This window comes from Filicampus tigris, chromosome 8 (assembly GCF_054856515.1).
Source record: "Filicampus tigris isolate MCC_2025a chromosome 8, RoL_Ftig_1.0, whole genome shotgun sequence".
Classification (NCBI taxonomy): Eukaryota; Metazoa; Chordata; class Actinopteri; order Syngnathiformes; family Syngnathidae; genus Filicampus; species Filicampus tigris.
The window spans coordinates 22,327,280-22,354,208 of record NC_141224.1 but is presented as its reverse complement, the minus strand read 5'-3'; the positions used below and the strand labels follow the sequence as shown (position 1 = coordinate 22,354,208).

General features: G+C 40.9%; 1 protein-coding gene across 6 annotated transcripts in view; it reads right to left on the bottom strand.

Moving 5' to 3' along the window:
- The window catches only part of LOC147144096 (plectin-like), a 139,111-nt gene that overhangs the window by 1,579 nt on the left and 110,603 nt on the right, over positions 1–26,929 (bottom strand). For all 6 annotated transcript variants that reach the window (XM_086038252.1, XM_086038247.1, XM_086038248.1 and 3 more), the window contains 24 exons: positions 25,529–25,648; positions 25,302–25,397; positions 25,085–25,212; positions 23,022–23,115; positions 22,737–22,891; positions 22,328–22,637; positions 22,158–22,235; positions 21,841–22,002; positions 21,594–21,698; positions 21,398–21,493; positions 20,580–20,705; positions 20,351–20,503; positions 20,112–20,266; positions 19,851–19,977; positions 18,387–18,570; positions 17,558–17,715; positions 16,461–16,639; positions 16,220–16,358; positions 15,670–16,026; positions 15,489–15,572; positions 13,710–13,817; positions 13,527–13,625; positions 7,928–11,281; positions 7–7,220 (listed from right to left, as the gene is read on the bottom strand). In XM_086038252.1, coding sequence (XP_085894378.1) covers positions 1,065–7,220; positions 7,928–11,281; positions 13,527–13,625; positions 13,710–13,817; positions 15,489–15,572; positions 15,670–16,026; positions 16,220–16,358; positions 16,461–16,639; positions 17,558–17,715; positions 18,387–18,570; positions 19,851–19,977; positions 20,112–20,266; positions 20,351–20,503; positions 20,580–20,705; positions 21,398–21,493; positions 21,594–21,698; positions 21,841–22,002; positions 22,158–22,235; positions 22,328–22,637; positions 22,737–22,891; positions 23,022–23,115; positions 25,085–25,212; positions 25,302–25,397; positions 25,529–25,648 — 12,723 coding nt within the window. In that variant the 3' untranslated portion in view covers positions 7–1,064. The remainder of the gene's footprint in view (positions 1–6; positions 7,221–7,927; positions 11,282–13,526; positions 13,626–13,709; positions 13,818–15,488; positions 15,573–15,669; positions 16,027–16,219; positions 16,359–16,460; positions 16,640–17,557; positions 17,716–18,386; positions 18,571–19,850; positions 19,978–20,111; positions 20,267–20,350; positions 20,504–20,579; positions 20,706–21,397; positions 21,494–21,593; positions 21,699–21,840; positions 22,003–22,157; positions 22,236–22,327; positions 22,638–22,736; positions 22,892–23,021; positions 23,116–25,084; positions 25,213–25,301; positions 25,398–25,528; positions 25,649–26,929) is intronic.

The window sequence follows — 26,929 nt, the reverse complement described above, 5'->3', positions numbered from 1 at the left end:
ACTTACGACAAAATTAATAAAAGGCAGGTCTGCATCACGTGTAGGATGAAGTCTGACATCATCTTAGTGTTTGCAAGGAAGGATGATTATGAAGAATCCAAGATGTGTAGGGTGTATAGTGAACAAAAAGCATGCAAGCAAGTCCATTTTATATCAAGTACAAATTATCACAAAGACTCATATGAAAGCACTGCATATATACAGTATATATATATATTTTTTTTTTCAAAACTTTAATTCTGACAGTAAATCTCACTGTTGTATTCTGGTGTTTTTTCATTTTAGTGTGTGTTTGATACTGCAGTTACACAATCCAATGTTAGAATCAACAAAACACAACATTTGTTTAGTCCCTAAACAAAGATTTAAACCTATGCATTAGATACATATCTAGATTTTGTCAAAACATCGTAACTATGCATCTTATTTAGTAGTGTCAAAAAAGATACAAAATAAACATTGTATTGACTTTCAAATAAAACAAGGGATACAGGAAAAAATATTTCAGTTTGACAAACAAGCAGCATTAGTTCAGAAAACAAAAATATAGAACTTCTTACATTTTTAGCCATAAAATAAGAGCTATGGAGCCACTTTGAAAAAGCAGAAATTTCATGCTGAATATGCTGAGTTGTTTATTCATACTACAAAAATATATCTTTATATTTGTAGCAATGCTTTGTTTTCCTTATTTTCATATAGGAATACACTTTAGACATGGTTCTTTAGAAACAATGACTAGTCAAGGTAAGGCTTGATTTGAACAAGGCGGGAAAAATAAATAAATTATAATTTCTTTGGATGTTTGTCTCTGTGTGCCCTGCGATTGGCTGGCAACCAGTTCAGGGTGTCCCCCGCCTACTGCCCAAAGACAGCTGGGATAGGCTCCAGCACGCCCCGCGACCCTTGTGAGGAGAAGCGGTACAGATAATGGATGGATGGATGGATAATTTCTTTGCTTTTATTTTTTTCTGAAAGAAATGAACTTATAAGATATACTGGTACTGTTGATTCCTATGTTGAATATGCCAAATTATAAAGTGGTTAGAGGCTGGTATGGCCAATCAAAATTTGCGGCTGTAGCCAGTGGAGGAGGATGTGAAAGAAGAGGATGAGTAGTTTACACTGAAGCTAGAGCCTGCATCAATACTGCCTCTCCTGGATCCAGATCGGGAACCTGTCCTTGAACCTGTCCGTGAACCATATGCAGATCCAGAGCCACTGGCATTGTAGGGACTATAGAGGCCTTTGCTGGACTGTGAGGAGGCCTCCAGAAGTCTAAGACTAGAACCTTCCTCTACCATGCTTCTGTCCATAGCATCTCTAAAAGAGATTTTGAGTTTAGTTTTTGGACATGTTAGGTACCTTGAGTAGGAATTGACATCTCTTAGTTTTTGGGCTGTGCGGGCATCTATTGTACCCTTCTTGATTGATTCATCCAGTGAGACTCTTCCCTCAACATCAGGCTCAACGAGTCCACCTGTCAGATATTGTACCTCAAGGAATCGCTGCCCAGCTTCATAATATAACCAGCCCTTCTTTAGAGCTTGGGAGGCAGACATCCTTTCTTTTGTTCTGGGGTCTTCAAATCCATTGAATGCTTTTTGAGCCAGATTAAGACGATCAATCATGACTTTGTCAATGAGACCTTTTTCTGCAGCATTGGCGACTGAAAATCTCTCCCCACTTGAAGGGTCAATTATGCCTCCAGTACATGCTTGGGCCTCCAACAATCTCTGGCCCGTAATATTGTCAACCAAGTTTCTGCGGATGGCCTCAGTTATTGATACCTTCTCCAATGTGTCTATGTCCAGGATTCCAGCTATAGGGCCAGTCTGTTCTGTTGGATCATTCCATATAACTGCAGGTTGTTTTATGGAAGGTATTGGGCTCATAGGAGAGGAGAAATCAGAACAAGTGGTGGAGCCAAATGAAGATGAGCGAGACCGAAAGCCTCCCATGTTTCCGGAAAGCATGTCAGCAAACTCTGTGATGGACAGGTTTCCAGATCGATATGTTTCAAGAGCATTTTGGTCAATGAGGCCACGGGCAAGAGCATCATCAACATCATACTGTCTCCCTGACTTCCTGTCTATAATAATGGATTTGACTGTACCATCAGAGGATGTCATTGTGATTTCTTCCCATTCACATTCTTGTTCAGCGAGCTCCAAGTAGGTCTGGTGGTCAATGAGTCCCTTCCTGTAGGCCTCATACACTGTCATTTCCTTGCCTGTATCTGGGTCAACAATAATCACTCTTCGTTTACGAACAGAGGATTTTGAGGAAGTCTTTCTCTCCCGCTTCTTTTGTTTAAGGAGAAGGAGAACCAGGCCAGTGTCAGGATCAGTAATGCATCTCTCCATGAGTTGCAGGTATGTTAGGTTCTCTTCAGTGTTGGGGTCAAAGAAGCCTTTGGTGTCATCAGATGGGTCTGTCAGTATTTCATTCATTTCCTCATCAAAGAAGCCACGTTCATAGGCCATCTCAACTGGCAATCGGTGACTTTCCTCAGGGTCAATTATTCCACCAGTAGCTATCTGAGCCTCCAAGAGACGGATACCATGATCTTTTAGGATGAGTCCCTGTTGCATAGCCTGGAAGAGTGATATTGTCTTGCCTGAATATGGATCTCTATATCCTGTCACTGCACGTTCCGCAGAGAGAAGTTTGTCTTTGAATTCAGTTCCAACAATTCCCATTTTCACTGCTTCATTAACAGTCAGCTTGAGGTTTTTAATTGGGTCAATAACATAGCCTGTGGCTGCCTGGGCCTCAAGAAGTTCGAAGGCTGTACCTGGCCTGATCATGTTCTTCTTCATGGCTTGGTAAATTGATAGACGTTCCTTTGTGTTCTCTATGAACACACCTGCTATGCAACTTGTGCCCTCAAGGTATTTTGATAACCTATTACTGACCTCCTCCACTGAAACAAGGCCTTCATTTAGTTCTGTGACAGTTTTTTGGTCAATAATTTGTGAAAGGAGAAGTTCTTCCATTGTAATTTGTTTTCTAAGGCCCTTGAACATCAGTCTCTTGTCTCCTAGGGAGAGGAGACGCAATCCGCCTTCTAATTTGCATCTCTTAAGTAGCTGTGCATACGACACGTTCTCATCAGTGACAGGGTCAATGAAACCTTTAACGCCATCTGTCAATCTCTCATTGGTATCCTTGTTGATATAACCTCTTTGCATAGCAATGTCTATGGGTAGGTGGAACTGGAATTCAGGATCAATAATTCCTCCTGTGGCACATTGTGCCTCTAACATTTTCAGAGCATAATCCTCCTTTACAAGATCTTTTTTCATGGCCTGGAAAAGAGATATGACCTTTCCACTGTATGGGTCTTTGTATCCTGTAACTGCTCTCTCAGCAGAAAGTAGTTTATCATGGATCTCAGGGCCTACAACACCCTTACGGACGGCTTCATCAACAGTAAGTGTCTCGTTTTTTACTGGATCAACAATGAATCCTGTTGCTGCCTGTGCTTCCAAGAGGCTAAGGCCAATTTCTGGTTTAAGAAATCCCCTGTTCATTGCTTGATAGATACTAATCTTTGAGCTTGAGTCAGTTTGGACCCCAGCAACACAGCCAGTGCCATATAAATACTGTTTTACACTATTCATCTCCATTATGTCACGGATATCTCTTTTCCCCTGTTTAAGAAGGTTGTATGTTTCCAAGTCAATGATGCGGGCATTGTGCAGCTCCTCGATAGTAACATGTCTCCTCATTGTCTTACATGAAAGAGGACTCTCATTTCGGATGATCTCTCTCTGCTCCATGATTTCAATAATAATTATGATCATTCGCTCTTTAGTCATGTTTCCAGAACGATATTCATCAATAAGCCTCTGCCTCTGCTGTTCTGGAATCAAATTTGAGTTCATGATATCCCAGAGGTTTGTGGGTTTTTCAGCAACACCCTCAATAGGAATGTCAATTTGGGTATTGGCCAGGTCACTTTGTGTTTGTTCCTCTGTGAAGAGATATGTCTTCTCCACAACTGTAGGAGACTGAGGCTTTGAGAGTGTGAGGATGCACATGCCTGTATCTGGGTCTCTTTTGCACTTGTCTTTAAGCTGTCTATATGTTACATTTTCATCAGTTTCTGGGTCTGTGAAAACCTTGTTGTCATCAGATGGCTCATAGAGAGTGTTAGCTATTTCCTGACTGAAAATGTTCTTTTCAAAAGCAACATCCATTGGGACACGAAGACTGTTTACAGGGTCAATTATTCCTCCAGTGACCATTTGTGCCTCAAGGAATGGCATGGCTTGGTCTTTCAAAATTAGATCCTTTTGCATAGCTTCAAAGAGGCCTATTTTGTTGCCTGTAAATGGGTCTTTATACCCCGTGACAGCTTTTTCTGCAGAGAGCAATTTTTCATGTAGCTCCGGTCCTACAAGGCCTGATTTTACGGCTTCATCTACTGTCAAAAACTGTTTTTTTGCAGGATCTACAATGAACCCGGTGGCAGCCTGAGCCTCCAGAAGAGAAAGACCTGTGTCGTGTCTGATGAGATTTTTCTTCATAGCCTGATAAATGCTTAATTTCTCTTTTGTTGGCTCTAAGAAAATGCCAGAAATACTATCTGAGCCCTGGAGGTACTTCTTCACATTGGGATTCTCACTAACCTTTTTAGGTGTTGTTTTGCCATGTTGAAGAAGATCAAGTGTTTTTTGGTCAATTATTTTGGAGTCATAAAGACAGTCTGCTGGAACGGGCGATCTGAGACCCTTGAAGCTTAGCTGTTCCTGTTTCTTTGCCTCCTCTTCATCTATGAATGTGATTACAATCTTGAGCATCTTTTCAATTGTTATCTTTCCAGATCTAAATTGTCTGAGCAGCTCAAGTCTTTGTGCCTCAGTTACATACTCAGAGTTGATAAGTTCCCAAATGGTAATTTTCCTGCCCTTGAATGGCCCAGAATCAAGTTCTATAGTTTCCTGAGTCATAGCCTCTTTTGTCTGGGCTTCATTAAGTGCTGGCTCTTCCTTTGCATTGATGGCTTCATTAGTGAGAAAGAAAAGTTGCAGACCAGTCTTTTCATCAGTTAAACATCTCTGGAAGAGTTGCGCGTATGTGGCATTTTCTTTTACATTGGGGTCATAGAAGCATTGTACTTTGTCTTTTGCTTGGCTTAGAAGCCATTTCGTTTCATCATCAAAATAATTTCGCTTGCAGGCAACATCATGGGGAACACGATGGCTGTTGACTGGATCAATGATGCCACCAGTGGTCATTTGGGCATCTAGCAGTCTGATTCCGTGCTCTTTGGGAATTAGATCTTTTTTCATTGCTTGAAACAGAGACACGGTCTTTCCAGTGTATGGATCTTTGTAACCTGTAACTGCTCTCTCTGCGCTTAGGAGTTTGTCATGCAGTTCAGGACCAACAACACCTGCTTTTACAGCTTCATCAACAGTGTACTTCTTATTTTCAACAGGGTCAACCACATAGCCTGTTGCTGCTTGAGCTTCAAGCATATTTAAGCCAAGACCAGCTCTCAATATGTCCTTCTTCATTGCCTTATAAAACGACATCGGCTCTTTTGATGACTCAGTAACTATACCCGCAATGCAATTTGTGCCCTTAAGAGCTATGTGGACAGGTTCCATTTCAGATACCTCTTTGACAGTTTTATTACCCTTTTGCAATTTGTTGTACAAGTCTTTATCAATAATTTTGGATTCAAGGAGCTCAGATGCAGGTACTGGTGCGCGAAGACCACTGAAGTTAATTTCATTCTTTTTGTCTTTCTCTTCTGCCACAGTGATTACAATCCTAAGGATTTTTTCTATTGTGATCTTGCCTGTCTTGTACTGACGGAGAAGATCTTTCTTTTGCTCTTCAGTGAAGTACTCTGAATTTATTATTTCCCAAATGGTAACATTCTTTCCTTTGAATCTTCCAAATGGAACAGACACAGTTGTTTTACTGAACACATCCTTGGTTTCTTCCTCTGTGTACATACTTGAGCATTGTGCAGCTTTATCTGTGATTGGCAAAAGAAGCAAGCCAGTTTCAGGGTCAGGTGAACATCTCATCATTAATTCAGAATATGTCAGTGGTTCCTGGGTGCTTGGATCAAAGTAACCTTTTGTATCATCTGAGGGGTTTTCCATAGTCTTATTCATTTCTGGATCATATAGTCGCTGTTTATAGGCTACTTCATTGGGCACACGGTGACTATTGACAGGATCAATGATCCCCCCTGTTGCAATCTGAGCTTCAAGGACTCTGATAGCATGATCATGTTCTATCAGACCCTTCTTCAAAGATTCAAAGACAGATATTTTGCCCCCTGTATATGGATCTTTGTAACCAATTACAGCCCTCTCTGCTAAAAGCATTTTATTATGCAGCTCTGGACCAATTAAGCCTTCCTTGACTGCCTCATTAACAGAAAGCTTTTTATTATTAATTGGATCTAGCATGTAACCAGTTGCAGCCTGGGCTTCAAGAAGTACCATGGCTGTGCCTGGAGTAATCTTCTTCTCTTGGGATGCTTGGTAGATTGACAACATTTTATTAGATGGTGTCAAAATACCAGCAATGCTGTTCTTTCCTTTAAGAATGGTTTTGAGGTTTTCCGTCTCACCAAGCTCCTGCACTGTAGTTTTACCATTTTTGAGCTTATCAAAATCTTTCTTTGGTATAAGACCTAACTCGTGAAGTCTGCTTGCTGGGACTTTTTCACGAATACCATCAAAAGCTAAGGGATCAGCTTTCTTCCTCATGCTGTCTACTGCGTCACTGGCATTTTGCCCATTGAGAACATTGTCAACCAAAGTAACTGGAACTTTTACAGTCTGAACAGTGTCTTTTTTTGCTGTCTCCATCTGCTGCAGTTTCTCCCGCAGTTTCTGGTTCTCTTCTTCCAGGATTCTTTCCTGTTCCAGTCTCTTCCTTTCCAGTTCCTGCATTTCTTTTTGCTTGTTTATCATCTCCTTTTCAGCCTCTTTCTGTTTATTAAGAGCTGCATCCATGGTAGCCTGCAATTTCTTCTTCTCTTCCTCCATCTTTAGTCTTTGGCGTTCTTGTTCATCTTTCAGAGCTTGTGCCTTTTTGACTTCTTCTTCAAATTGGCTCTCCAATCTCTTTTTCTCATCTTCAATGAGCTTCTCCTTTTTCAACAGCATTTCCTTTTCTGTAAGGAATGTTTGCTGGAGCATTGTCTTCTCGTGCTCAATTTGTTTCTGCTGTGCATCAGCCATCTGGCAGGAAAAACAACATCAGAAAAAAGCAAGTAAGTACAAGTTTGTGCTGGGCTGCATATACATTCTTCACACCAGTCTTTGTGTCACAATACACCACACCAAACACCATACAGTGCAATCTGCTGATGCATGATACATTATTGTATATACAATTATGTGGATTGATTTCTGTCTATTTTGTTGTCATGAATGAAACTTTTGATGAAAAGTTTATCAAGCAACTTGTTTTGCAACTGAAAGAAACCAACATCTCTAGTCAACAGTACATGAATACGGTACCGCATTTATTCTTATGAAGTACCCGTGAGTGTTTTTATTCGAATCAAAGAAATTAGTTTTCTCTAGCTAATTATATACTAAAATGAAAATGATATTTCTGCAAAACTGATACATTATTACTTTTCACATTCTTGCTTAGACACCCTAGATGATTTTAATTAGGATATAGTTTTTATACTATTTTTTTCTAAACAAACAAATTACGAAATGCTCTCGAAAAACATTCCATGGCATGAAGCATTCAGGGTGGGATGTGCATGAGCACAGTGCACTGCAAAAATAAGATTAAAGTGAAACTAAAAATCAAAGATACATGGTTAGTTTAATCAAACAAAAAGGGAAATTGGAAGAAAAACTGGGTTAGTTTTCAGAGAAGGGTTAACAATGGCATAAACTGCTTTGTTATGCCATTTTTGACACAATACCTCTTTAGACATATTTTGAAGTTCTTCAGCTTCTTTTTTCAGTCTAGCCTTCTCGTTCTCAAGCGCTGTGATAGCTTTGCGTAAATCATTGGCTTCTTTGCTGTTATTTTGTCTCTCAACTTCCAATTTTTCAACAACAGTCATTTTTTCTTTGGTGGCAATTTCAGTTTGATGAAGACGGGATGCGATTGTATCAGCTTGTTTTTTGAATTTTTTTGCTTCTTCTTCCGCTTTGGCCTGGGCTTCACTGAGCTGAGAAACTTGGAGTTTGAGCTTTTCTGCCTCTGCTATGATCTCCAATTGCCTTTTTCTTTCTGCTTCCAGTGACTTCTGATATTCCTCAGTTTCCTCTTCCAGACGTTGTTGCATGAGCTGTTTGTCCTCAAGCAACTTTTGTGCCTGCTCTTGAGCCAAGTCCTTCTGCCTCTGGAGCATCTCTGCCTCTGCTCTGAACTTCGATGCTTCCTGAATGGCCTGCATCTTCTCTTTGAGCATTTTGTCTGCGAGAGCTCGTTGCTGATTCAGGTCTTCTTCAGCAATGTGCCTTAAGCGAGCGGCCTCTTGTGCTTCTACACTAAGTCTCGCAGCATCCTCAGCAAGCTTTTTCATGTTTTCAGCTTCGTCTGCAAGGAATTTCCGAGTGTTGTCTTTGTCTTTCTTGATGAGGCGCTGATTTTCCTCCTCAATTTTCATTTTAAGCTTGAGCAGCTCTTCCATCTGAACTTTTACTTTCAACAGTTCATCTTCAACCTGGGCTTTTTGACTGACAGCATCATCAACCTCATCCTTTAAGCGCTGCAGTTCTGTATCAAGGATAGTCTTTTGATTATCGGTCTCATTAAGCTGAAGTTTGACCTTTGTGAGCTCTTGTTCCACTATGAACTTTTGCTTCAATGTTTGCTCTGCCAGTTTTTTGTGCTTTGCCATTTCAGCATCCGCTTGTTGCTTCTGCTTCAGTGCTGCGGCTTCAGCTTGGGCAAGTTTAGCAGCTTCTAATTCAGCTTCTTTCCTGAGTCTCTCAGCATCCTCCTGAGCTTTGGCTTGGTTTGTGGCTTCCAATTCAGCAGCCACTTTTTGCCGCTCTGCTTCCTCCGCTTGCTGACGGAGCAGTGCTGCTTCCCTTTCTGCCTTATCCTTTGCAGCCTCAGCTGCTTTGGCAAGCATTTTGGCTTTCTCATACTCTTCTTTAAGCTTCTTCTGCATGATACTATCCTCCTTCTGTTGAGCGAGAACACTCTGTGCTTGCTGTTCCGCTGCACTGCATTTCAGAGCAGCTTGTTGAGCTGCCACAACCTGTTTTTCTGCTTCTTTATCAGCCTCTTCTTTCTGCTTCCTGGCTTCTTCTGCCTTTTTTTTCAAACGCTCAAGTTCATCCTGGGCTGCCTTACGTTGCCGAGCTGCCTCTTCCTCTGCAGCAGTGATCTTCTTAACTTTATCCTCTGCTTCCCTTCTTCTCTTTTCCTCCTCAAGGGCAAGTTTTCTTAGTTTTTCAGCTTCCTCCTCTGCTTGGAGCCGGCTTTGCTGCGTTTCCTCTGCAATATTTTTCAGCTTATTTAACTCCAGTTCCAGATCTAGTTTTCCAGATGATGCTTTCTCAAAGTTTAGCTTAAGGATTCTGATCTCTTCTTCAACAATTCGCCTCTGTTTGAGTGTGTCATCCACTATAGCTTTTTGCCTATCCATTTCAGCTTCAGATGACTTTTTCAGTTGGATTATCTTTTCCTCAATTGCTTGCTTGTGTTGATTGGCTTGGTCTTCTAGTGCTTTCCTCTGGTAAGACTCATCTTCAGCTTGTCTACGCAGTCTCTCATTTTCTGCTTCTTTTTCTTTCAGCGCAATTTCTGCCTCTGTTTTCAAACGGGTGGCATCGCTGATGGCGGCTAGCTTCTCTTTGAGAATCCTCTCAGCTTCTGCTCTCTGACGAGCTGCTTCTTCCTCTGCAACTTGTCTTTGATGCTTAGCCTCCTCTGCAATGGCTCTAAGCTTGCCTGCCTCTTCAGCCAGGTCCCTCATTTTGGCGGCCTCTGCCTCAAGAAGCTGTTTGCTCTTCTCTGTGTTTGACATGGTCTCCTTTTCTGCCTTTGACTTAAGCTGAAGGAGTACATCCATTTCACTCCTCACTTTGGCTAGTTCATCCTCTAGTTGTTTCCTTTGTTGTTGAGCTGCGATGACCTCATTCTTCAGACGGTAAAGCTCGTCTTCTAGCAGAGATCGTTGTTGTTCTGCGTTGTCAAAGTCTGCCCTGAGACGAATCAGCTCCTGTTCTGCAGTGAGCTTCTGCTCTGCCGTGCTCTCGGCTAGCTTCCTTTGCCTTTCAAGCTCATTCTCAGCCATATCTCTCTGCTTTAGAGCTGATTCTTCAGCTTTAGCTCTTTTTTTGGCCTCACGCTCTGCCTCATCCTTCTGTTTCTCAGCTTCTTCTTGTGCAAGGTTCTTTTTGTGAGCTTCTTCCTCAGCCTGGAGCCTTAGACGGAGAGCCTCATTAGCTTTTTGCCTCCATTTCTCAAGTTCCCTTTCGGCCTCTTCCCTAGCCAATTCTGCATCTTCGTGTTGTTTCTTAAGGTGTGATGCTTCTTGTTGCAGTTGAAGGACAGCACCATGCTCCTGTTTGAGAGACTCTTCCAACTTTGAGGTCTTTTCCACAAAGGACAAGTGTTTGCTCTGGAGCTCAACGGCGGCACTCTTCTGTGCCACTTCATGAGCAACCTTGATTTGTCTTTCCTTTTCAATTTCTGCTTGCTTCACTTGCCTTTCTGCTTCTTCTGCCTGCATTTTCAGCATTTCAAGGTCATCCAGTGCTTTTTGCTTTTGCCTTGCTGCTTCCTTTTCTGCTTCAAATTTTAATTTGAGTTCCTCCTCTGCCATACGCTTTTTCTGGGTTTCTTCATGGACTTGTTTGCGTAACTTTTCTGCTTCTTCTTGGGCAGCCTTCCTCAATTTCTCAGCTTCAGCTGCTCTGTCACGAAGTTGCTTTAGCTCTGACTCAGCAGTGGTTTTTTGTTTCACTGTTGTCTCAAGCTGGATTCTTACAAGGCGTATTTCCTCTTCAATTTTTATTCTGCTTTGAAGAGCATCATCCACTTGCTGAGTTTTGTCTTTGATCTGCTGCTCTGAAAGGTTTTTTAGCTCATGAAGTTCCAGTTGGACATTGTGCTTTTGTTTTTCTGCATCTACAGCAGCAATTTCTCTCCTGCTAACTTCTTCCTGCATTTTGAGTTTCAACTCTTGCGCCTCTTTTTCTGCCTTGGCAATGGCCTTTGCATGTGCTTCTGCTAACTGCTTCTGTTTGTCTAACTCAGCCTGCATCTCTGCCATTTTTTTCTGTTCTTCTGCTTTGAGTTTCTTTGCAGCTTTCTGCATTAGTGGAAGCAAATGGTAAAGAAAAGATTATAATTAAGCATGACATGTGGAAGGTAACAATTTACATTCACCAGCTCTAAACAGTGCGGGTTTAAAATTGTAATTACAATGGTAATCACAACATAAACACACTGGGGTAAGAGCAATGCAATGTAATGTATTACCAGTGTAATGTTAATGTTAAAAGTTAGCTAATAGAACAAGTCAAAGATCAATGTCAGATGCAAAATAGATTTACATTTAAGCGAGGTTAAATTCACGATGCAATGAAATTAATTCATGACAAGGCAATGCAGTGAAAATAGATGATGTTATGAGTTAATGAATGGAATGGACATATTTCACTATAAGAAAATCACATTGCATGCAAGTCTAATTGGACTGCTACTCTTTCTACAATAAAGTATCACAATTATATAACACAATACCACAATCATACATTTGGGGATATTATCGAGTTGTGAAATTTACAAAATGTATTTTAATGTAATTCACAGTATCGATCTACCACACCAAATCATATATACATGTAGTCCGTTGTTGGCACACCAAATTTTTAAAAATTGGGTTCTTTAAATCACAGTATACCACAAAATAAAATGAAACAAAGTCAAAGTCAAAGAGAAGAGGCTTCAGAAAACTCCACTGTTAGTCAGGACACCAAGGTTAAGTATAAAGCCCCCTCAACTTTAATAAGTAAGCTTCACATGCTGTTATATTAACCCACCCGTTAAGACCTAAAGCACCTGGCTCAACAGCTCCCCAAAACCTAAGGTTGTCTTTGGAATTATCCTTGAAAACCTGAAGTGTTCCCAGAAATTCAACACCTACAGAATAATTAATATCTCAGCCCCTGTAGCAGACAGAAACATAATTCCAAAAGAATTTGAGAGCTTAGACATGGCTTTCACACAGACTCGAGTTTATTCATCTTTACTATTTCAATCAAAGAGGTAAAAATAAAGTGTCAGTGCAAGAGAAGCACTACGTTTAATAAAAAAGAAAAGAAAAATTGAGTGGTGATTACCATCCTCTATTCTGTTACAAAGACATCGACATTTGTCATCATCTACGAACATATATCTTAACCATATATCACGTTCGACTGGTTCTACTGGTTCAAAGTCCACAATCGCATTGTCTATATCATTGCCGTTATTCATTTTAGAGCTCCCCCGATCGACGGCGTCCACCATTACTGCTCGAAAAAATTCTGGATATCCTCCGACAACTCACGACATCGTCACATGCCTATTCTGATGCATTTCATTGGTTAAGAGACAGAGAATTAAATAATAAATAGAAAAATACGTATACGCTCTCCCGGCTGTAAGAGTAGAAAGATGCAACAGCGCTCCCGGCTCTAGTGTTGGAAATGCGGTTATGCGCTCCCGTCCTTAATGGGTTAAGTATGTATATACATTTTAATTTTTGGAGTTTTCTCACAATTAACTATCGACTTTTCTCTGTTAGGAAACCTTAATATTGAGTTTAAGACGTGTAACCCCTTAACTATAATAACTGACAGAATTTACTGTATTTGATCACACCAGTCACCAAAGATGTCGAAATAATGCAATGTATTGTGAAAAATGCAAGAAAACCAAAAAGAAAGAACCTGAAAGAACATTCACCACTAAATATTTACCTGTTTAATGCTCAAACAAGTTCAAGCATTCATCAGGGCAAACCACTGGCAGGCAGTTAAGAGAAGCAAACAAACACACCGTTAGGGAAAGAAAAGAATGTAAAAACCCAAACGTGTGAATTTGACAAAGAAAACCCAAGAAAGCAGGAAATAGATTTTACCTTTCTGAAAATGACCGGGGATAAAAGTAAATAAATAAATAAATAAATAAATAAAAAGAAACTATGGTGAAAGAAAGAACCCCTGACCAATAGAACACTACATAAGCTGAAGAAACTGTGAACTTAACATTAAAAAAACATACAGTACATACTTCACCCATCTTAACCCCCCCATATAATTTAATCTTGTTTGACTTTGTCCTAGATTTAAAAATAGCTGTGTTGTTTCTATCAAACACTGTATATCCATGGTGTGTGTGTGTGTTTGTGATTGTAAGATTGTAGCATTAGCATCAGTATGAAACACTCAGACATTACATGAGTGTGGGGATGGGAAGATAAAAATATTGTTTGTTTGGTTGATTAGTTTGTTGGTTAACATCTTGTTAAATTTGAGTTTTTGGGGGATTCCCAGCTTGGAACCACGCACCTCCTCATTCTCCAGGCGTTGCTGTGCATCAGTGATAAACTTGATGTACTGACTGGTTAGAGTCATCAGTTCACTGTATCGGGTCCTCAGTGTTACATACTGGTATGGAAGAAGAGTCGTATGAGTAAGGATTTGATAAGTGCTACTGTAATACATTTGTTACTTGGATTTGAAGAACCATACCTCCTGAATGATGTTATCAGATGCAGAATCCAGTTTGGTTTTCTTTAAAGGAGAAGAAGCAAGAGGCTCCACTTGAGCTTTATAGGCAACCAACTGGAGTTCATAGTCCTTTTGGGGAAAAAAAAAACATACACTGTAGGTTAGTGAATAAATAGGCATGTATTAAGGATGCAATGGTATTGTAAATGTTGTGGTATCTTGGTTTCAAATGTTTTAAATTGTGGGAAGTCACAGTATCAGATGCCTTAAGTGTTACACCACACAATGAGTGGCCAGCTGTCAGAAAAATGAAACACTGTGCTCTTCTGTCAACTTGAAAATGCCACAAGCATTCTGGGGGATACTATGTAGGCTTTAGGGCTCATCTCATTTCTCTTCATGCCGAGTTGCTGTTTTTCTATAAAGAGAACTGAGATCCATCTTCAGCTTCTTGACCTATCACTGCACAGCTAAGTAAATTTGGTTACGTCATTAAACCTACTCGCTCCTTTGCAACCTACACATACTATACTATATAACTGTCTTAAGTATGGATGGGTCAATCCGCCTTTTGAGAGTTTACCATGGTTTTAAAAACTCAAGGTTTCAATTACCGCTAAAACTTTCCGTCACCGGTAATGAGTTTTTCTTTTGTGGGGACTTGTAAGCAGCTGCAATATGATTGGCTGCTTGCAGAGATCATTTAGCAGGTGACACTTTGAAGTCAATGACGAGGCCAGACATTTTGATTTTCCTCCTTCTCGGCTGAGAGAGGACAAGGGTCAGTAGTATCGTTGTGAGATACCAAGTAAATACCAGGCCAGTATTGATGATGCATCAAATTACTAAATCACAATTCGTTTTAATGACCTTTAAGTGATTTTTCCGTCACAGGATCCATCCATCAACAATCAATTTTCTATACCGCTTACCCTTTTAGTATAATAGTGTCAGGATGAGCTGGAGCCTATCCCAGCTTTGGGTGAGAAACAGGGTGCACCCTGAACTTGGCACCAGTCAATCACAGGCCACATACAGACAAATAAGGGCAGATTTAAACTAATGAACAATTTAGAGTCTTCAATTAACCTAACATGCATGTTTTTTGGGAATTTAGAATGTGGGAGATTGCTGGCGTACCAGAAGCACAGGGAGAACATTCAAACATCACACAGGAAAGCTGGAGGCGAGATTCAAACCCCAAAAGTCAGACTTGTGAGGCAAATATACTACGAAATAGCTCAGTGTTGCCTGTTGCCCTTCCCACCCAAACATTTACAAAACATACTGTAGTTTATAGTGACTTTTTCCTGCAAGAATGTCAAAAGTAAGATGCCAGACTCAAATAAGATGCTACAGTGGTGCCATGACATCCGCAGAAATGCATTTACACTCTATTAGATTTGTCTGATGCCATCCATATCCTGTACATAGAAGCCAGATAGGAACTCATATGATACACTGTAACAAAGTCTATCAGCATTATCTGCCTTAATTCTGTTTGTTCTCTGGCATTTTGGATTGGCGACCGCATGTAAAACCAAGAGAGCTACAGTCGGGTTAAAAATAACACAATTTTGGGTCAAAAAAGGACAATCCACTACTTGGGTAAATTTGGCCCAACTTTCTGGGTTGTTTTCTGCAAAAATAACCGCAAAAATGAGTAGTTTTGTTTTGTTGCAAAACAACGCAAGAAGGTGAATTAAATTCACCCAATGTGTGGATTGGTCCATTTTTTACCTAAAATTGTGTTATTTTTAACCTAACTCTTTTTGGAGTGTCGGGTTGTTTAATGCTCACCTTGATTGTGTCAATGTATGCTTTAGCATATTTTTGACACTCATCGACTTTGCCTTTGTTCTTCTCAATCTCCTCCAGTAATTTCTGTTTTGGAAAGCAGGATAAAAATGAAATTGAACTTTTTCGCTTTATGTGAAGACATTGCATTTGTCTCCTTGTAAAATCAAAGTACATTACTGACCCTTTCCAAGGCCAGTTGCTCTTTCAGTGTTTTGCTGTCAGTGATGGGTACAGTCTGGATCCTTTCTTGCCTTTGCTTGGCGTCTGCTATCCAAGTTATCAGCCAATCATAACTGTCACGGTAGTAGCCCAGCTGCCGGCCGAGCTGCTCAAGCTCTCTCTGGCGAAGGTCAATCTGCGTGAAGATGGCCTTCCACCGGTCCTGAATGCTGGACTGGAGCTGCCGATAGTGGTCCAGCTCAGCATCGCGCTCACTGTGCACGCGACTCATCTTGTCAGTCACAGTCGAGGCTTTCTTGAGTTCTTCTTCGAGGGAATCAAACACTGGTTGTTCAGCCTCAGCTTCAGCTCGCATTTTCTGCATTTTTGAAATCAAAATTATCACAAAATAAAATCTTGACAATGATTAGGTTAAATGATCAAAGTGCGCACTCTAAATAGCTGGGTGAAGAGATACATTGGGCAAAGTTTGAAATATTTGTTGTCTGTCTGTCTGTTGTTCATTCATATATAATCTATAATGTGACATTTTTTTCATATTTCCTGATTACCTTAAGCTTTGTACGGTACGTCTCAACGGTCTGGATGTCACTGGGTACAGTGTGGACTTCACGCAGGCAGTCCTCATACTGCTTGAGTACACCCTCAGCACCCAGACTGTTACGAATGACCATTTCCACATTCTTGAGCCTGGTGCAAGAGACAGTGAATCAGTAGAAAGTACACCACCGTGCAAGCAATAAGAGCTGAGCTTCTTCTCTTAATACTGTGTACAATCTTTTGAGGTCTCACTTCTCTATATAAATGGAGGAGAGCATGTATGTGTGATCCATCTTCTGCACGGTGAGGTCTAGCTCAGATCGCAGCACAGGACTAGAAGTAGACTCCTGTGGGGACTTCAAGATTTCTTGGGCCTTCACTGACATCTTATCAAGGTCCTTCTTGAGACCCTCAAGCTCTACTTGCACTTTCTGTAAAACAAACGGTCAATCATTTTGGTTAAGCAGAAAAAATTTATTGTGGAGATGGGAGATGAAAGAGGAGCCTGTGAGTTGGAAATTTGTTACATCAGTTCAGCTAATTTTAGCATTAATTTGTACTTTTCCACCCATTTTTGTCATTTAATGTTCATTGCGTGTCATGACCCGTTGTGGACTGTTTTCACAGTTTTTGGCCGTGGCATTCTTTGGCGTATAGTATCGCTGTTTGTTACTGCGTCTGACGAATGCGTCCCAGAGGAAATAAGGCTCTAAAATGAAGTTTAGTGAAGCAAGCAAGACGACTAAATGGGACAGAAGAATTGAACCAATAATTTTATGTGTGCTACTTGCCAATAGACAAACTATCTGCTGTCAGAAAACTACATTTGTTTGTTTGCTTGCTTTCAAACTCAGCTTGCAGTCAACGTAAGTGAAGTCATGCATGTGGTAATTGCGAGATTATGATTTCATAACCCTGACGCCCTCACACTGGTCAGTGGAGACTTCAATCTCGCTCCTCTCTCCTATCTCAATTATTTGTGTCATTGTTTTGTTTCCACGGCAACAACACAGAACAGGGGGACGGAATTGACCTCTGTGTTTTTTGCCTTCTGAGGTAGAATCAGATCCCTAACAGAGGTGGATAAGGGCACTGCACTATGCGGAACCAGACTCACTTCTAATTGATGTACAAGTATTTCATTCCGTCACAACAAACTTTGGCAATGACTGTGTAAATATCTGATTGTAAAATGTCTAGCGACAAAATGTACAGTAGTGGCAATATTCCACTGTCATAGGTTCTGTATAAAAGGCACAGGCCGATTCATGTTGCATCTATTTTTGAGGCTGTGATGCACACATTTTGTGGGAACATTTGTGTGAAAGAAGCAAAAGAGTGAAGCATACCTGCTGGTTTACGGTCTTTTGAACACATTCTTTCAGAGGTTCCTTTTCCATTGGTTTGCGTATGCGAGCCACAGTCTGGGCTTCAAAGTCCTCAATTCGCAGTCGCAGGTCCTTGAGCTCTGAGATATAGTTCTTACACAGAGACTCATTTTGTTGACCTATGAATAAGAGTTTACATTTCATTATGTGTGAACACAAAATAATGTATTCAGCCTAAATAGTTCATTAGAATAAGAGCACATGCGATTCATGTTCACAGCATATCGTCACTGTCCCGTGAAAAACACTTGTCCAATTTGGGATTTTTTAAATTTAAATTTAAATTTTCATGTTAATGCGATGTCTGTAACGGGGAAACACTATTCACTTAAAATTAAGAAAATTGAAAAAAAATGGTGTTTTTCACAGGACAGCGACGATATGCACTCACCTGTACTGAGGACCAATACCAATTGATAATAATGGAAATACCTTTAAATATTGATACAACTCTTGGATTTCATTAGATTATGAAGGTGTACAAGCATACTGCCTGTTTTATTTCCGTTCAGTGATGTGACTGATAAAGCCAGAATTACAGGCTGTACTTTGTGCAGACTTTTCAGTGGAAAACACCATGCAGTCACTCACCTACATCTACATCTCACACAAACATCTCCTTGTCTACTCTAAAGCTTGGAAGCGTGTGCATGACTTTACATCACTCACCTACGAGCCTAACAACCATTCGCCCTGGAATATGAATTAAGAACATAACATGTATGCTCTATATACGACAATAGATATCATTTTCCCCTTTCATCAAAGACCGACGTTGCAAGATTTTTACCTTTCTCCATAGAGCGAAGCAGGCTGTCAAAGTGCTGGGTGGACTTGGTGTAGTCTCCCTCTATGTGTAGGCGGTCATCAGGGCCAAAGAGCTGAGAGTCCTGGCTGTCACGCATGAAGTCCTGGTAGTGGATCTCCAGGTTCCTCATCATTTGTCTATATTCTTCTGGTTTCATTGACTTTAACTGGGAATGATAGAAGAAAATAGGGAGGAGTAGTGGAGTTCAAATTTAAAACATTGTTAATTAAAAAGGGAAAATCAACCCAAACATTTTCAAGAATATCCATCCATCCATTATCTATACCGCTTATCCTCACAAGGGTCGCGGGCGTGCTGGAGCCTATCCCAGCTGCCTTCGGGCAGTAGGCGGGGGACACCGTGAATTGGTTGCCAGCCAATCGCAGGGCACACAGAGACAAACATCCGCACTCACAATCACACCTAGGGGCAATTTAGAGAGTCCAATCAACCTACCATGCATGTTTTTGGAATGTGGGAGGAAACCGGAGTACCCGGAGAAAACCCACGCAGGCACGGGAAGAACATGCAAACTCCACACAGTGAGGCCGGGGCCGGGGCCGGGATCGAACGCACGACCTCTGAACTGTGAGGCGGACGTGATTTTCAACAATATGTTCTATGCAAGTCCATAGTTGAAACAAGGCATTCTGAAAAATATTGCGTTTGTGGGATAAGAGTTAATCCACTTAGCCATCTTTGGGGGCGGCCATTTTGTCACTTCTGTCGACTGAAAATGACATCACGACTACCCAGGTCTCAGGTAACGACCAATCACGGCTCAGCTTTAGAAAACAGGCGAGCTGTGATTGGTCGTTCCCTGAACCCTGGGTAGTTGTGATGTCATTTTCAGTCGACAGAAATGCCATAATGGCCGCCTTGTGAGACCACAAACTTAAGCCTCTGACAACTCCACTAATATGAATATTCTAAAAATGCTAGCAGAACTATGATCTCATATATCGTTTCATCCATCCATCCATCCATTATCTGTACCGCTTCTCCTCACAAGGGTCGCGGGGCGTGCTGGAGCCTATCCCAGCTGTCTTTGGGCAGTAGGCGGGGGACACCCTGAACTGGTTGCCAGCCAATCGCAGGGCACACAGAGACAAACATCCGCACTCACAATCACACCCAGGGCCAATTTAGAGTATCCAATCAACTTACCATGCATGTTTTTGGAATGTGGGAGGAAACCGGAGTGGCCGGAGAAAACCCACGCAGGCACGGGGAGAACATGCAAACTCCACACAGGGAGGCCGTAGCCGGGATCGAACCCACGACCTCTGAACTGTGAGGTGGACGTGCTAACCAGTCGACCACCGTGCCGCCCGTTTCATTTCATTTAAATGTAATTTTAAATGACACAACTTAAACAATGAAATAAAAGATCGGCTATCAGCTCGAAGCCAAGATAAATTTGATAAGAAATGTGTCAACACACACCATGGTGATGTTCCAGGAGCGAATCTGTGTAAAGTCTCTCATCAGGTACTGCCAAGATAGCAAACTCTTCATGTTGATATACAACGTCTGCCACATGGACACCATCTGCTGATGACCTGTTTCCAGACTGGGAGTAGCAGATCGGGAACAGCGATTGTTACATTATTGCAGATACCATAGCCTTGGATACTATTAGACTTGAGCTTTAATAAACTAGATGGAATCATAAAATCTATCATTTGTACTTTTTGGGGTTCTCACCTGGACACACTGTCCATGGCGTCCTTGTTTACTGGGGGGACCAAGAAGCAAACAGAAGGAACAGTTGCCTCATGTCCAGAGCGACTCAGAACCTTCCATTTGAAAGGCTGGGAGTTGTTGAGGAGCGCACACTCGTCTCCTTTGTGAACAGTAATCTGTGAAAGAATGTAGAATGTAACCCTACAGTGGTGCTTTGGTTATTCCATGTAATCATTTTGCACATTGCAAGCAATCCACACCTCTTGTTGTTTGAAGTCACAGACGGCCTGAATGGGCAGTTTGCCTTTGATGGACGTGGTGGGGTTACGTGGTTTCAGCTGAATGATGGAGCGAGCCCTTTTGTTAAGGCCATTCACGTGTGTCTTGAATTCATTCAACTGTTCTCGCTCTTCCTGTTGACATGGAAGATTGAAAGCAGGTGACTACAACTGCACTGTCCATAAGTTATGTGTGAGCAATTATCCCTACCACAGTATCCTGCAGCAGATCCTCCAGGCGTGTGGCTGTGGTGGAACGATCACAATTGTACTTCTTATTCATGGTCTCCTGCATTTTTTTCATCTTGTCCTGAGCCTCTTTCACATCGGCAAAGAACTGTAACGGGAGGACAAAATTATTCCACTTCAGTCACCCATTATCCAGTCACACCGATGTGCTGTTTTTTTTTCACCATTTGTTTGTTTTTCCACAGTCACAGCTTTGTGCATGAACATACAGTATGTTTTCTTGTTTAATAACATATTATCTGACAGTGATGACATGCCATAGCTGGACGTTTGTATCTGATTGCTCTGTTACCATCATAATGTTGCCAACAGACAGAAGGTATATTATCCCAATAAATGTGGAATTCAATGGTCTGCTGTAATACACGAATGAAGATAGTTCCCTTGGGCATTTAAATTTAGTGGCAACAGTTCTCACATGTCCTCCTTGCCATGAATGTGACTGAGAACACATTGTTATTGTAACATAAAATGAAGTATACCTCCACAACAAACAATAAACGATAGTTAGCATCACTAAACACAATATGTAAGTTATGTATCTGAATGGTTAAGGCACATTAAGCAGGACTGACAATATTGCAGCAATTATTTCAAAATCCAAGATCAGAGCAAATAGAAAGCACCAAGACTGATCTGATTTCATTCCCTGCGCAACTCACAATGATATGCTGTGGTGTAATGATTAGCTTCGCCGTTCACCATTTTGGTTCAGCGATAGCGTTTGCATAAAATTTCAGTAAAAATGGCCATTTGAAGTCATTGTTAAATCACTGATACCTGGTAGTAAGCTGTGTTCTCTTTAAGATGAGCCTCAATACAGCAACACAGTTGAAGAATCCAGCTCCACTGAGTCTGCAGAGCACCCGTGAAGGCCTGGTAGAGAGCAAGCAGATATGACCACAGCAAGGTAGTACAAGTCAAAAGCACACTTTTGCCAGTGTCCCTGTCAAAACAAACGTTTTGCTGTAATCACCTCCACTGTCTTCCTGCCTGGATGGCCATCCTTGACAAATTTGTCTCCTGTGGTCTGGATATCATTTACTTTTTTCTCCCTATTCTCCAACTCTCGCATAAGAGCCTGAAGGATAAGAATAAAAGGGAACATTGAAAGCATTAAAATACAAAATATGACATCACTTTAATGATATGAACATTAATCAAAAAGAACTCTCAAAAGCTGAATGAAAGACCACAAGAGGAGGTCTACTTTGGAAACACACCGAGTAATTGTCTTTCTTTGCTGCCATGTTGGTGTTTCGGTCACTCCAGTCAAAGTTGACCTCCTCCTCCTCTTTGTCATTTAACCACATGAGCTCCTTGGTTGCTGCGCTGACAAATGCATGCAGTGAATCCAAGTTGCGCAAGCGGGACTTGGACGAGTTCTGAGAGGAGAAAGAATATTGAAAAGATGAGCTTATACCAATTTATATAAACCAATTAATGTAAACATGTTAAAGGCATGTACCAATTGGTGGACATGCAATATTATTATACAAATATCACTGTCATGTTCATGCATTTTTATAAGCATATTTACCAGGAGTTTGCCATACTGAAGATCTAGTTTACCCAAGTACTCTCTGTATGTGCCTTTGCTGGCAGGGGATAGCTGGTTCTGAAAACCATCAGGGATGAAAAGGAGGTATGAAAAATACTTCATGAAGGTTCACCTAAATAAGAAGACTAGGACAGTAGAAAGATGACTACCTCGTCAGCCTTTGCACGTTCAATCTTTGACCTGAAGTCTTCCACTGTCTGGTGCAGGCCTCTGTGGCTGCCCAGCTGTGACTCCACAGAAGGCAGATCCGAACCCCACTCAGCTCCGTCAATACGCCGTTGATTCTCCTCCACCCAGGCAAGAAGATCTTGGACATAGCGCAAGGTCACGTCATCCAACTCTGGTCGTGCCTTCATGGTAGTCTTCTGGGATGTTTGGGTCAAGGCAATCTGGGAAGACTTCAAGCGAAGGTTGTAGTCGCTGCGCACGTTTACTAGGCGCTCGTGTAGGCTGTAGACCCTGTACAGAAAGAGGATCATATATACACATGAAGGCTATTTAGTGATCAAAATGTTGCTTCCTGCTAAATGCAGTAAGTAGAGTTCATGTAGAACCCACCTGCGGTACATCTGTTCAGCCTGAGGGTGGCGCCCATCCTTGAGCGTCTGTACGTCATTGAAGAGCAGACGAACAACGTTATCGGCCCTGTCCAGTTCGCGATCAACTTCTGCAGTGTGCTGAGCTGGTTTCCCCGCGTTCAGGAGGCGGATGTCCTAATAGAAAAACACAATTTTAAAGTCAGTGTCAAGTACTATCCTGTACTGTACATGGCATTTACAAATGTTATGTTGAGACTGACATTTTGACATTTTCAGCACAATTTTTCATAGTCTTGGGACTCACCGTCTGGAGCAAGGTCTCAAGGTGATTTAGGTGCTCATCATATCTTCCTGACTCCATCTGGATTTTGCTTGAAATCCTGTGTAGCCTCTCGAGTCTGGATTAAAAAAAATTAAAAACGAGAAAAAAAACAAAATTTGAAAAGCTCACAAATCAATCACTATACTTACATGAATTTGTGCTGCAGCAGGTACTCCAGTTTATAAGGCTCGCTCACAAATGCCATGATCTCACCTCTTCAGATTAACATCACGATAAACATAACAAAATACTCAACAGTGTAGCAGAAGAGAGTGTGACTGACAACAATGTCTACTTTCCACTTCTGAGAAGCATAAATAAGACTATTGGACTGACAAGATGACTGGACAATCTCGTGACACAAACCATCCCCTTTCTCAGTCATGACGCTATGTTTGTGTGAGGACATACAAAATCTACCATGGCACATCATATTGTGTCAAGCTATAAAAGTCGATTTTGGAAGAAAAGTACAAAAACCTATCTTGCAATGTACTATGGTAAGGATTGGTACTTAATACTGTCTTGTCCTTGTACAAGTTATTCCTTGTTTGTCTTGCCACCACCATGATTGTGATTTTTTTATTTACTACCATTAGTCTATTCCATCATTTTCCAGCAAGTCCACTAACTATACATTTTTGCTCTACACTATTATAGAGGAATTCCACTGAGACCTTCATACATATGTTATTATTTATGTGAGTCATCATGCACTCATCAAAATGGTCCAATTCCTGGACGCTAACATATCTAAAGCAACATGCCACTCAAAATTCATTTAACTTCATTCTATTCGGCAGTGTGTATAAACATCGAATGTGCAAATATTAATTGCATCTGATTCCCTGAAAAAAAGGCTTAAGCCGATTAAGTAGCAAAATAATGGCATATCCTGTACACCGCGATATAGGACATTTTTGACCCGCTCACGTAATGACTGCGTCGTGTTCCGTGCAGTAACACTGTACTGTTCATTTTGAACTTGTTTCCTGGTCTATTGTGCTATAAAAAGGCTCTATGGCATTCTCAAGGATTGCTATAATTTAGATGGCACTCCTACTCATGTCAGATTTCATGTTCATCCTTCGAGAAAAAAAAAAGAAAATACATTTATTGCAGGAGTGACTGGCCAAAGCAGCCAGCCAGTGTGTGTGCAGCCGTTCCATTGTGGTTGGATAATATACGAAAACCGCGACCGATTGTCACCCAAATGTATGTGCACATGTATGCATGTTCTAATCATACGCTGAAAATATTAGAATGAAACTCGCAATATTTTTTATTCAATTCACGTCGAAAGGTTGCCTCTCCTAGTTGCCTCGTACAGAAACAAGTATTTTAATGTACAAAAACCGTTACTGTATGTACACACAATAAATGGTTATTCTTGTCATAGTCTGAAAATTAATGAACGAAACTCGCAATATTTTGGATTACAGTAACGTCATATGGCTGTAAGCGTGGTCTCATGAATATGCGTATGAATGAGGCAACTCTTACAACGTTAATATAAGCCTAAGTATTGCGAGTTTTGTTCTAATATTTTCAGACTACGATTATGATAGATTATACTGGGTATTATACGGGATATACTGGTGACCTATTTTTAGAAGAGTCCCGTGGGCTATTCACGTGGTCCTTGGGGGCTACAGACATGTTTTAGCCTCGCATAGTTCACATCGCAGCTACGTACACACAGGAAACAAACAATTCTGTGGTAGCATAACATTGTTATTAATCATTAAAGACAAGTTGCAGTACAATGTTAATTGGATTACTTTTTATTTATTGCTGACTTTGTTGATGAATATGCCAGTAAATTCGAATTGAAAATGTGTTAATGTTCATGACTGTCTGTAATTTCTAATTAAAAACGTCTCTTTCCACATACTTTTTGTATCGATAGTTTGCTTTTCTGGCGTGAATATATTGAGATATGAAATTGTGTCCGTATCACCCAGCCCAATTGAGAGGTACAGTACATTGAAACATTTGTTTCAAACAAAATAAAGATTTGTATGATCAAATATCTGTCAGCTGACCTCTCAAACTCAGTCCTCAGCAGCCGTTCTCTCTCCAACATGGAAACATGAAGACGACCCCATTCTTTCTCCACATCAATAGGATGGTAGCCGGGAGGGACCTTCACCTGTCCAGCATGCACTGCACTCTGTGTGAAAGTACAGAATATGAGTTATTGTTTGGTACAAAAGGGTACGTGCAAATACAAAGAATGAATAAGAATGGAGGGTAGCTTGCCTCAAAGGTTTGGTAGATGTGTTTGGAGCGGTTCTTATCTGATTCTTTTGGTGGCAGTTCTGTCTCCTTGAACTTCATGAATTGGCGCCAAAGAAGCTAAAGCAAAAAAAAACATTAAGGATACAAACCATGAGTGTTTTTTAAAACATGAATTACACACACCGATTAAAAAGGCAAAACAACAGACTGCAGAACAACATCAGTGTAGCATTTGCAAATGGTCTCACCTCTATCTCCTCATAACTGGCTGGGAACCTCCTCTCCTCAAAAACCATGACATGGTGGCGGATCCACTGGAGCAGAATAGTTACAAGCTCATAGTACTCCCGCCAGCGCAGCTCCAACTCCTGAAGCCAACACAGCAAAACGGTTAGCAACAACAGTTCAGTTCAACAACAGCAGGCAACAACAGGGGACCTTTTCTTCTCCTGATTCACCATTTTCGATCACTCACACGCCACAGTAAACTTAATTAGGCACCACCAACAATCCAGGTATTGTGCAGAGGGACAAATTGGGAAGAGGGGGCGGGGTCAATGGTGGGAACAGTGGTGGTGGAAAGTGGGAAACGGAGAGTGGAAAAATAACGGGAGGGAAACAGATGTGGGTATGTTATTGCTTTGTCAGATTATACACTATGAATACAGGATGAATTTCCCTGTGCTTTCAAATACATGAATGATCAATTATACATTATTCCTGTCAAGTGCAGTCAACTTTTAGAATGAATAATGGATATGAAATTACCAAAGGAAACATTTATAATCCAGTTTCTGCATGAACGTCTTCCAATTCTGAACTTCACAAGACTTACAATTCTCTTTTAAAACAAATGTCACAAGACTATTCTGTGCTAATTTAATCTGCTCAAAATAGACCCATGCAAAGCCATGTAAATGCAGTTAAAAAGTGTTTAGTCATAGGTGATATGGCATGATTCCTGACTGTGACTGGTTTGAAGTCAGCCCTTAGATCTTTCAGTAGCTCAAAAATTGCACTGCTGAATAGACAATATGTCGCGATAGTTGTTGTCGCCAGTGAAGAAGTTCTCCCTACAGCCTCTCAATTGCTTGCGCTATATTGTCAATGCTTTACAGCTAATGTGAACCTGCCTTACGCAAAATCAGCCAGCGCAAGCTCAGGTTTGATAAACCTTATTGCACATGCATTGCATATAGGCACAATGCGTAACGTAATGCAATTCATCACGTTTTGCAGACGCAATTCTAGTTGCACACGTTCAGTAGATCAGTGCAAACGCGTATGCACCTGTTTTCACATGCGCAAACCTGCCAGGCCCATATGGCAAGTCTAACATTATGCTGTAACACAGTATTATAAGGTATCATTATGAACATTTCGTTAATATTTTATCAGCTAGAATCTCTAATGTGATATCTTTTCTCAGGGCAACAACATTTCGGCAACTTTAAAACATTCTGCTGAGATTCCTCTGTGCGACTTCACCAAGGAAACTCATCAATGCAGAAGTAGTGTAATACATATAGATGTAGAGCATAATACTGTTCAGTAATATTCTGTAATTGCTTACGTTCAAATGATACATTGTACAAGTAAACTGACAGTATATGGCTAGATTTGCACTATGACAGACAAATTCATGTTTT